General features: G+C 43.0%; 1 protein-coding gene across 2 annotated transcripts; it reads right to left on the reverse strand.

Moving 5' to 3' along the window:
• Positions 1–859: 859 nt before the first annotated feature.
• On the reverse strand, positions 860–6,000 carry LOC105892615 (cytochrome P450 2B4-like). 2 transcript variants are annotated; one of them, XM_031560628.1, is made up of 9 exons: positions 5,678–6,000; positions 3,945–4,107; positions 3,635–3,787; positions 2,920–3,080; positions 2,516–2,689; positions 2,260–2,398; positions 1,939–2,126; positions 1,491–1,632; positions 860–1,202 (listed from the first exon to the last, which is right to left on the reverse strand). In XM_031560628.1, the coding sequence occupies exons 1-9, from the start codon at positions 5,837–5,839 to the stop codon at positions 1,018–1,020; spliced, it is 1,467 nt and encodes a 488-aa protein (XP_031416488.1). In that variant the 5' UTR covers positions 5,840–6,000; the 3' UTR covers positions 860–1,017. The 2 variants fall into 2 exon arrangements, with proteins under 2 accessions (XP_031416488.1, XP_031416489.1); XM_031560629.2 differs by lacking the exon at positions 5,678–6,000 and adding an exon at positions 4,320–4,425.
• Between the last annotated feature and the right edge of the window lie 6,267 nt (positions 6,001–12,267).

A 12,267-nucleotide genomic window follows, 5' to 3' on the forward strand; every position in this document is an offset into this window, starting at 1 on the left:
CAGGAGCTGCTGATCATGTTCTACACCGCAGTCATAGAGTCAGTTCTGTGCACATCAATCACAGTCTGGTTTGGATCGGCCACCAAACTGGATAAGAACAGACTCCAACGGACAGTCAGGTCTGCTGAAAAGATCATCAGTGCCAACCTGAACCTCACTACTGAACAGCTAACCCATTGTAGCATATATATTTATCCCTGCACTTCTCGCACTCTCCACTTCTTCTTTGCACTACTGTTTCACAGCTACTGTATATAGCCATTCCGCCTTGTGTATATACTTTCTTAAACTTCTTAGACCGTTGCACTGTTTGTTTTGTATTGTGTTGTAATGTATATTTTGTGTAAGCACACTGAGAGTCACTTTACCAAGTCAAATTCCTTATTTGTGCAAACTTACTTGGCCAATAAAACCTGATTCTGATTTGACCTGTCCATCACATCATCTAGTTACCACTAAATAAACCGGACCCACCTCTGTTCAGTATTGGTCGAGAGAAGCTGGAGCAGAGCATCATCAGCAGAAGCAGTTGTCGGACGATTCGTGTTTTGTAAGACCATGAGAACTACGGCACGGTTCGTTCACAGCATTCAATGTTCATTGTAACATGGTTACATCAAAGCTATTCATGGCTTTCATGGTCTATGTCATGATTGTGTGTGTGTGTGTGTGTGTAAATAAATAAACATATTTATTGGGAATTTGGCATCCTTCTGTTCTGACCGGACAACCGGTGGCGATTGGCACCTAACAGAACATCCCTCGACTTCACACAAGTCATACTCAAGAGTACAAAAAATACTTTGAGTACACATTCAATTCAATATAGAGCCAAAACAATACAATTGTATCAAGGTGCTTAAAATAAAGTAGAGACTTTAATGATGCAGTCATCAGTGCACAGTACAAATGTGTAGTTGCTTGACACAAAAAACTGACCAGTAATGAATGTCAGTTTTTGTATACAGATGTGTATGGGATTGACCATAAAAAGGAAACATTTGAGCAATTAATAGTTCATGCCCCTCTCAGGTGGACAGTGACCTGGAAAGGTTTGGGTGCCAGTGTGCCGCCCAAAACCATGCCATAGTCAGGAACACCCCTCTCCTCTGGCCAGACCAATCGGAAGCGGCGCAGCAACGTGACCAGGATGAGAAAGAGTTCCATGCGAGCAAGCCCCTCCCCGAGACACATACGAGAACCTGTGTGAAGAACCAGAAGACATACTGCAGTTAACACCATAGGATTCCCAACTACTTCACATACTAAACCAACCCAATGATATACTGCTGTAAACACCATAGGATTCACAACTACTTCACATACTAAACCAACCCAATGACATACTGCAGTAAACACCATAGGATTCACAACTACTTCACATACTAAACCAACCCAATGATCAACACTGGCAAAGAAACACTGCTTCATAGGAGTACAACACCGTTTGTAATAATGTCAGAAATAATTAAATACAGTATGTGTGCTACCTGTAGAAAAGGGCATGAAGGCATCAGGCTTGACAAACTCTCCCCTCTCGTTCAGGAAGTTATCGGGGTTGAAGTCATGCGGGGACTTCCACTGGCCTTCCTCATGAAGTGCTGAGGACAGATAAGGAATGATCATCGTGCCCTAGAGAGAGAGAGAGATAGAGAGAAGTTAAGAGAGAAAGGAAGTTAGGGCCTTGTTTACTCCCATGGTGGTTTAGAAGGCAAGATCAAGTAATCCAACTGCATCAGATGCAAGGGCAATACTCTTTCTACATTCAACAGGCAGTTCAGCTGCTATCGCTAATCAAGAAGCTAATGATAAGCTAGGTATTGGTGTACTCTGTGCTGTAACTAGGTGTAACTGTTGTGTACTGGTCTGTACTGGTCTGTACTGGGGTGTACTCGTCTGTACTGGTCTGTACTGGGGTGTACTGGTCTATACTGTTACCTTGGGAATGCTGTAACCCTGGATGTGTGTGTCTGCGGTGGTGGTGTGGAACACACTCAAAGGAACAGTATCTGCCACTCTCTGGGCCTCATGGATCATGGCCTGGACGTAAGGCATGGCATGGCGGTCCTCAAACAACACCTGCTCACGAGACCCCAGCACTTCCTCTATCTCCTGGTAGCAGCGTTCTGAGTGTGTGCACACACACACACACACACACACACACACACACACAAACACAGACACACATTCAGCATACCCACAACACATGTCTTTACAAAACAACTCTGTATTTGATGAAGGGGGAGTTTGACCTCATACCCTGTATGTGAGGATGGGTCATGAGGTAGAGTGTTGCTGTCCTCAGGGTGTTGGAGGTGGTGTCTGTCCCAGCAAGCAGGAGGTCAAACAAGATGGCCACCAGCTGACTGTCTTCAAAGGAGGTACCTTTGTCTGCCCTCTAAACACACACACACACACACACACATCAATACACACACACACAGCTTTTACTAGGACGTTCAGCATGGCATTTTCATATTCTCATTTGCTAACTAATTCTGTCCCACACACTCACTTTCTCCATCTCGTCCAGATAGCAGTCGATGAGGTCTCTAGGCTGGCCTGAAACCCATGAGTCTTTATGCTCACTAACCACTTTGAATATGTGACTTTTGATGCGTATGTTTACGTCAAAAGCTCGATTGAACGGCAGAGGGAATCGCCTCATGAATGGAGCAATTTCATAGATCTGTATCAAGAGGGAAGAAGAGGCGACATGTCAAAACTGTAAATTAATTTAAATTTGAAATGAAAGAAACTTTTAAATTCATCAATTATCAAGATATGATTCTGTAGTGGCATTAACCTATTTAGATTTTTTTAAATGTTAAAGCAAACAATATACACATTCCTGCTTTTTACAGAACAAATATCAATATAAAAATATCATTTATATATAGATATAAGTATGAAAGATACCATTGCCCAAGGGTCAAGGATTAATGTAGTCAATTCCACAATCATGACAATGAGTTTCTTGAAGTAAGGATCATCGTAGTCAAATCGAGAGCCAAAAATAACGGAACAGATGATGTCAGAGGCAGCATAGTGGAAGAGATACTGGGGGTCCATAGACTTCCCTAAAGAGAGGGAGAGAGAAGGAATGAGAAAGAAAGAGAGGGATGATATGTTTTTGAAAGACACACACGTGCACACACACACACACACACACAGATAATATGTTTTGATACACTCACACATACACACACACAGGCAGAGCAAGAGAAACAGGGGGAAAGGGAGAGAAAGAGAGAGTGAGAAAGAGTGAGAGAGAGAGAAATTTTGTTTCAGGGATGAAAAAGTGTCTTGTCTGGTTTTGTGCTGTGTTGTTCAAACTCAAATAATGCAGGAAGCCCTAATATTAAAGGTTTGTCACGTAATATGAAAGGTTTGAACAATGTTTTTGAAATATTTTTTTAGAAAACTAGCAGGGAATCAACAAATCAATCAGCATTAACTGCTTATTATTTCATAGTCAAAACATTATCCTTAAGTTTACAGCTGCTCATAGATAGGAGTGTGTGTCAAAGCATACAGCAGCAAAACATTTATCTACAGAAAAACATTTTGCATTATACTGCACCCTAATTGACAAAAGCTGCATAACACCCCATCCAAGAGTAAGTTGAGGTACCTGCATGTTTCTCCAGCTCGGTGCAGATGTGTCGGGTCTCTTCCAGAATCTTCTCCTCCATGGTGCGCTTCCCCATCCCAAAGTTACGCAGTGTGGTCAGGGCAAAGCGCCGGTGCTCTTGCCATTTTGGACCGTAATCTGCCATAATCACACCTGAAACACAGCATGTGTTTAATCATGATGCACACACACCTAACTATTTAAAATGCACAAATGTAAATCTGGAACACAGTAAAACCAATAAACCACAACCACAACCAAACAATAATCCAATAGATCACACACACACACACACACATTGTTATTTTACCTTTGCATTGCGTGATATGAGAAATCATCATGTGATCTGGTCGTCCAGCAAACTCCGTGGCTCTAGTGACCAGTGCTTCTCTGATGACCTGCAGATTGGCCAACACCACCACAGGGCGAGGACCAATGTACAGACTGTAGACAGGACCATAGCGCTCTGCCAGCTAAACACACGCACACACACACACACACACACACTAATGCTTGATTTACACCTGTAACGGTGCGGTTGCCCGTTACCGCTAACATTGTTCTTGAACAGGACAAATGGAGTAGCCAGAGCGAGATACAAACACAATGTTTATTTTGCACACAAACACGACAACTACATTTCACCACAATCACCGCATCTGTAAGACACAAACATATAACATACCGTCACGGAAGAGCCATCCATACATCGCATGGCAAACATTGTACATAGCTAAGACAATGGCGAACTTCTACCTAGTTCACCTAGTTCCTTTAGGTTCCCCAAGGGTTGTGCGTGTTGCAAAGCGATTCAACGCCAAAACAGTAGGTGGAGAAACGTTTTTTTGCCTACCCCATGACGCGAATGGACACGATGAACGGGAGATTTTTCTGTTGAAAATGCCTTACTTTATAGACTATAACGATCATACACCCCCATTGCACTAAACAACAACACTCAAACAAATAAATATTGTATTGTTAGTCTATTAAGTATTGTATTTTATTAATTTGCCTGTTGTTAACCTTTCCTGCTAATCGTAGTCTGAGATTACAGGGGAGACTTTTGTTTACTGCTCCAGAGCCGAAGTGATCTATATTCTTAACTCCAGGGTTATCTCCCTTTCCCTTCTGAATGTTGAGTGAAGTAAGCGTATTTATTGCAGCGGGACAAAGGAAAATGAATACATTTGTTACACGAAATACAAATGTTGGCAATTCAGTACCAGTGGCGAAAAAAAGACAGATCACATGATGCAGAAGTTCGTTTATTGATACATATTTTAATGACGGCCACAGCGCTTTAAAACGACGTGTTTATAAGTTTCATTATTCAAAGATGAAAGATAGAAGGCGAGAGAATCGCCAGGTGTACCTTCTCATCATGAGTCAATGTTAGTGCTTGTAATACAATGGTGTTCGCCGCAAGTTAACGCCACTTCACGTTAATGTTAACTTTTGTATATGAGCAGACCAGGCTCCATTCTATCGCTTGCCTCAGGGGTGCAATTGATTGATTCACATCAATATGAATGGATGACATGGCTAACAAGTGGTGGGAAATGAATATGAAAGTATTTGTTCGGTGAATTAGCGCGTTCTCTCCAAACAATGCTGTCAACAGTTTTTAAATGTCAATAGCCTATTACCTAACTATCATCTGAAATATGACGGTATGTCAAAACAAACCTTTGATCTAAACAGAATATTCAGTATGGAATAATATATCAGAGCAGTATCTTTTATCGCGTTTGACAAATATGCTCAAATTGCTGTTGCTGATTTCTCCTGTGAGAATGGGATAGTAGCCTATTCTCTCCATGAATTCGCGGTCATTTGAGCGTCCTTACAAGTGTTTAAAGAGGGTTTGTAAAGATGCTCATATCTTCGGACCTCTTCTGTTATGTTTGTTCATAATCAACAAGAACAGGCTTGTGAGACGGTCTGCAGGCTATTCATGATTCAAAAACATTCTAGTCTTGCCTTGGCCTTTAAAAATGGCGGTATTATGCTGTTTGTGAGAGTGTGTGTGTGTGCTGCTACCTTCTTGAAACTCTGTAGTGGGTCCTGTGGGCTGAGCTCCAGTAAGTTACCCAGCAGGGGAAGTGCTGTGGGTCCAGGAGGAAAGTTCTTCGGTCTTCTTACCCGGAAGAGGAGGAAGAGGAGGAAGACTCCAGAACACAACAAAAGCAGAGAGCTCAGCATGGTGACCGAGTGTGTGTGTGCAACTCACTATACTTGCTGTATTTAACAACTGCTGTCTAGTAAAGTGGGTAGGGGAGGAGAAAATGGACACACTCTTCTTCCCATGAAGAAAGAAAGAGAAAAAAAGAGAAAGAGAGAGATGGAGGGAGAGGGGAAGAGAGAGAGAGGGGGAGGGGGAGGCAATGTTTGCAAGTTAAATACCACACACACTTAAAGAAACAGTGTGCAATAATTTGCGACACAATCTGCTTAACAACTCTACTGTTGTTCAGTTCATTCACGCAAACAAACTCTTGATATTCTTCTTGTAAGACAGTCAGGGCATTGGTACTGGGCTTTGCACGGATTAAACCGTCTTCTGTTGTTTAAAAGAATTACATTCTGCGACAAATTCTTGTGGCTTGTCAGACATGTTTTAAAATGCACAAGCTTTCAAACTGACTGTTACATTGGTACGAGGTACGTGTGATGGTGAAGCGAAAGACTGGTCTTCAGTGCAACACAGTATTAGGATCTTCTCAGGTAACTATGGTATTCAACATGAATTAGATTGAAGGCAAACACCAACATCAGTTTGAGCCGTTGTGTTGTTTCTTGAAATGTGATAGATGTAACGAGTAATGCCCAGTGCTCGAGTATGCTGGAGTGTGTGTGAATGAATGTGAAAAATGGTCTCGTGTGTGTGTGTGTGTGTGTGTGTGTGTGTGTGTGTGTGTGTGTGTGTGTGTGTGTGTGTGTGTGTGTGTGTGTGTGCGTGCGTGCGTGCGTGCGTGCGTGCGTGCGTGCGTGCGTGCGTGCGTGCGTGCGTGCGTGCGTGCGTGTGCGCTACTGTTTCTCTATTTACATGAACCAAGGAAGGAAGGAAAGGACGAGGTGTGTCTGAAGGGCTGGTTCCTGCTGGTGAAGATGAGAAGGCAGTAGAGAGCTTGCACACACACTGACACACACACACACACACACACACACACACACACACACACACTGACACACACACACACACTGACACACACACACACACACACACCGACACACACACGCACACACACGCACACACACACATCAGAGACCATTATGAGAAGGCATACAATGACCTGCAGATGGACTGCTGCCAGGTGTCTCGTGCTGCTAGTCCTGCTTCTTTGCACATGTGTGTCGCATCAGTAATGGAGGTTTATGAGGGGTCACTGAGGATTTCATCCCCATTTGAAATAGAACATGATGGAGGGAATAAACAGGAGACAGACAGGAACAATGGAGATCTACACGAGGGGACCCCCTGAAGCAGAACTGAGTTAAAAGTGACCAAATGTTGTCTTCATTTCAGTGTGTTAAAGGAAAAATCTCACACTGAATCTGCTGAAGCAAATCTTCTTTACATTAAAATTCACGACACATCATTCTGTTTGCTTGTTAGTTTGCTTCCTTTGTCTTTGAGATTAAGTACAACATGAGGCAGGTTGGCATAAAACATGATATGAATACCCAAACAATGACTTGCGACCGTGTCACCAACCAAAAACACATTCACTCTTTCTCTTCGTCTGTGAGAGGTGGGACACACGTCCCCTGCACCTTGTTAACATCCACCTTTATGTTCTGTGTCTCCTAGGTGATTTTATGTCACAGCAACTGTGTTGCAACATGGCCCCTGAGCTACAACACAAAATGAAGACAGACTACGGAGTTGAAAACAAAAAAGCCAAATGTATTTCAGTACGCCTGAAGGACATTTTATTGTGGATGGGAAAACACAGTTATATCAGATAGTGTCAGTAGCATTTGATTGTTTTTTTCAGGCCCTGGGCCCTGTAAAGCGCCCTGAGACAATTGAGACAACCACCCAACACAACACACTGTAACACAATGTGTAAGGCAGAATGCTTTCTACGAATGACAAGATCTAGAATATGGACGTATAAAGACTTCCTGTGTTTGGCCAGTGGGACAAAGTTAAACACACACACATCAAATACAGCCTGTTGTAGTCGTCCTAACTTGTCCTTTCTTTGTTTTCAGGTTTGTGGATGTTGTGGTGAATGAGCCGTGTGAGGGCTGTGCAGCCGAAATCAAAGCAGCAAAATGTTTTAAGTGTTCAACTCTCGAACTGACATGAGTGGCAGAGACCTGTTTGGGTTTTTTGTCAGGATCTTGAGCCCAAGAACATGTTTATCTGTGTAGAGGAGCTCAGGCATGCAACAGAGCCTGGGCATTATGCTGCGACGGGCTGTTGAATCTGTTGTTTGTGTTGCTCAGTTTTCACTAGTCCCCCACCTGATAAACATCCAGTGCCTGGGGCATGGCCTAGAGCTGGCTGCCACCAAAAACCACGAAAGGCAAGTAACAGGAAGTAATAAGACAATCTACAGCCACTTCTATACTGTAAACTACCATGTCGGGGAAATCACGTTCGACATGATAAACATCCATTGCCTGGGGCATGTCCTAGAGCTGGCTGCCACCAAAAACCTTGAAAGAATGAGAAAGGGTAGAGGTGCTCTGGCACGCATTGAGCGTGACAGTCACTCATTTCGGTCTTTAGTCACGCACTCCCGCCACACATTGTATTTCTCACGCTGAAAAAAACCTCTAGGCTATTTAATGTGACGCAGCGCGCAAACATGACCTGGCCGCGCTGCCCTCACCATGGAGGAATCAAGCACGTCTCCCCGAGTTTTGCCGTGAGGTGCCACTTATCAGCCAATAAAAAAAAATGGGCTATACAATAGCCAATCAGAAAAAACGTATCTCTTGTATCTGGGTAAGATTTAATCCAGCAACCAATGAAAATAAAGCATCCTGGAATTGCGGGCGACTGATCTTCCGAAAATTTCGTTCACCTGAGAAAACCACTGGAGCTCCGAGCATCGTCTCCTGTTTTAATGTTACAACAAATTCACAATGGTTTGACACAAGCAATGACAACTTGACTGCAGTTAGAGAATATTTCCTAGATAATTAGCATCAGTTTTTAATGAGTGTTTGTAGCCAACACAGTTTTACAGCCTGCCTTTTCACTATAGCTTTGACTCCGAACTTCGTTAATAGGCTATAATAAATTCGAGTAGGCCTATTCAAAATATATATAGTCTATAATTCGAACGAATATTAGGCAGCCCTTAATATTCAATAATGTTATGGGCATTATTTTTTGTAAATGTGTTTGCTTGAACATTCTATTCAGATTCCGAGGCTTCTTCACGCCTGGTGAAGTTGTGAATCGCGAGCTCATTAGGCATACTAGCATGTTATAAATATCCTTGCCATGGATGCATTAATCATTGCATCTGTCTTTCAAAGATGTCAGGTAAAAAAACAAATAAGCATCCTGTCCTTCGCCTAAAGACGAAAGGCCCCTAAAAAGGCCAGATTAGGCCCAGAGAAGGTCGTAAACACATTAGAGGAGGAGATGGTGGAAGAGGAAGAGAGTACAGGTGGAAGAGGAAGAGACAGTACAGGTGGAGGAGGAAGAGACAGTGCAGGTGGAGGAGGAGGAGACGGTGGAAGAGATGGTGGAAGAAACAGTGGAGGAGATGGCTAGAACAAAAGGGAGAAAAGTCCCAGGAGCAGCCACATACAAGACCTCTTTTAATAGTGAATGGACCTCTAAATGGCCATTTATTACTGTAGGAAGCACCAGCTCATATTACTGGTGCTCTATCTGCCGCCAAGAGAACTCCTGTGCCCATCCATGTGTGCGGGATGTGACAAGGCACATAGGCAGTAAGGGCATCAGGCCAAACAGCAGGCACTGAAGTCAACCAGCACAGTCAAAAACTTTTACTTGCCAGTGACTGCAGAGATGAGTGTGCAAGAGGTCAAGGTACATTTAAATGAATAAGGTTGACTACAATGTTCATGAATACCATTTTTCCTAATTAATACATCCAATTCTATGACTATGGCATATATAATGGGAACCAACACCAAAAATGATAAAAGAGTCCAAAAAGGCAACAAACACCTACAATAAACAACACAAGTCATAATTCTCTCTCTCTCTCTCTCTCTCTCTCTCTCCCAAATTGAATAACTACTTTGTAATTGGTTGAATTGTCAGTGCCATGTGTCAAATCTTTTCTGCAGGTCTGAGCAATTATTATTAACAACAACAAAACACTAATAATATGGGGGGTGGGGGTTGGGCTGGTCTGTGGGCATACGGCAGGGGCGAGGCGGGTGGAATGGGGGCGGGCGGGGGCGTGGCCAGGGGGGGCGGGGTGGGATATGTCACTCTTGCCTGTCTTCAAAACTTGAGAGCCCTGGTAGTGTTCTTGATTGAGTCATGCTTTGATTGTTGTAGTCCGAGTCTCAAGCTGCAAGAGGATGGGCTTACCCTACCAGAGGTACTGTATGCCTGTGAAACAGCAATGCTAATCCTGCCAGAGGTTATATGCTAACCCTGCCAGAGGTACTGTGTGCCTGTGAAACAGCACTGCTAACCCTGCCAGAGGTACTGTGTGCCTGTGAAACAGCACTGCTAACCCTGCCAGAGGTGCTGTATGCTAACCCTGCCAGAGGTCCTGTATGCTAACCCTGCCAGAGGTTCTGTATGCTAACCCTGCCAGAGGTTCTGTATGCTAACCCTGCCAGAGGTTCTGTATGCTAACCCTGCCAGAGGTGCTGTATGCTAACCCTGCCAGAGGTCCTGTATGCTAACCCTGCCAGAGGTCCTGTATGCCTGTGAAACAGCAGCGCTTACCCTGCCAGAGGTGCTGTATGCTAACCCTGCCAGAGGTACTGTATGCCTGTGAAACAGCAGTGTTAGGCTGACATCCTGAAGTGGGTCATCATAAAACAATCACTGACACAGCATAAATCTACAACCTTTACTGATACAACATTCCTACACATAGAAAGTCTACAGTCATTAAACCCTCTAAATTTCACAAAGGTACACTTCCAATACAATAAAAAATATATATAGTAACGAAAAATGTGGAAAATAAGGGCAATGTCTTTACATGTTAATGAGAGCTGCACAGCCAAGGACCGCAAGGCCCTACGTAGTGTAGTCAGGACTGCTGAGTTCATCATCGGTAAGGAGCTCCCAGCCCTGCAGGACACATACCGCACACGATGCCTCAGGAAAACTGGCAGAATCCTAAAGGACTGCTATCATCCAGCCTTCAGACTTTTCACCCCGCTGCCTTCTGGAAGGCGGTACCGTAGTATCCGGTCTCGCACACGCAGACTGGAGAACAGTTTCTTCCCGAGAGCCATCAGGCTGCTAAATGGACATTGACACACTATCGACACTTTTGCACTCGTCACTTACATACACTGTCACTTTCAAATCACTGCTTGTACTTACACTTACATACTGTCTCTTACACGACAAATACATATTTATCAGAATTATTGCACTACCTGCTACTCCCATTTGTCTTTAGTTTAGTTTATTATATGTTACTATATGTGTATTATATGTTATATGTATATATGTTAGTATTATATGTGATGGAGATAATTTCCAAACACTGTTAATGACTTAAGAGTATAATAATCAAGTGCCTTGTATTATTAATTACCCTATATGAATCATGTACTTATGTAAGCAGGAACATGGCTTTTCTGTGTTTCTGCGTGTGTGTAACTTAGAATATTAGGTGCCACTTAGTCTGCATTTGTACAAGAGCATGTTTAGACCAGAGGTGATAAGAAGGTTCGAACTGTGCTTCTTCCGACCTTGCAAAACTTCCATCCTTGCCTCAAGCGTCAGAAATCCACCACGTGGTTATCTCTGCTGAACGCTCAACTTCTGTCTATAAAAACCTCGTGCGATGTGTTTATCATGGCTTCACTTTCAGCCTTGTGCTGGGAGTGAGCCCGATTGCAATTGTTGTTTGTCTAATAAATATACTTATATGCAGCTCCGGAGTCCTGAGGTAACTAGGGTGAATTTTCACCTAACAATATGTATAGGTTGGTATATGTTTTAGCATATTGTATATTTATCTTGTATATTTAGTAAGGTTATTATATGTTATTACATGTAAATTATGTTCAAAGTACTTGTACAGAGTGTATGTTATGTTATGTTATAATATGTTTGCTATGTTATGCTATGGTAGGTTGTTGTGTGGTGCCTAAGAATTTCAGTGCCCAGTCTGACCCTGTGTCATTCTGTGCATCTGACAATAAAATACTTGTAACTTGTAACTTGTAACATTCTGAGGATGTCCTAAATCTCTGGACAACCGGACATTGTGCTGGTTTTGGCCCCTGTCCCAATGCACGTGGATGAAGTAAATCATGTGGCACTTCATATCTATACTCGGACAAGTTGAACGCATATTGTCCTATTACAGTTAATGTATGCGACACCTCTAAATTCAAATTAGAACAGTCTGTTCACTTACATAGATATTACTGACACGCAGACCGAAGGCAACACAGTCAATAATTGCCCTTGAAGAAGAAAACAGCCT

The sequence above is a fragment of the Clupea harengus genome, chromosome 23 (genome assembly GCF_900700415.2).
Source record: "Clupea harengus chromosome 23, Ch_v2.0.2, whole genome shotgun sequence".
Lineage (NCBI taxonomy): Eukaryota > Metazoa > Chordata > Actinopteri > Clupeiformes > Clupeidae > Clupea > Clupea harengus.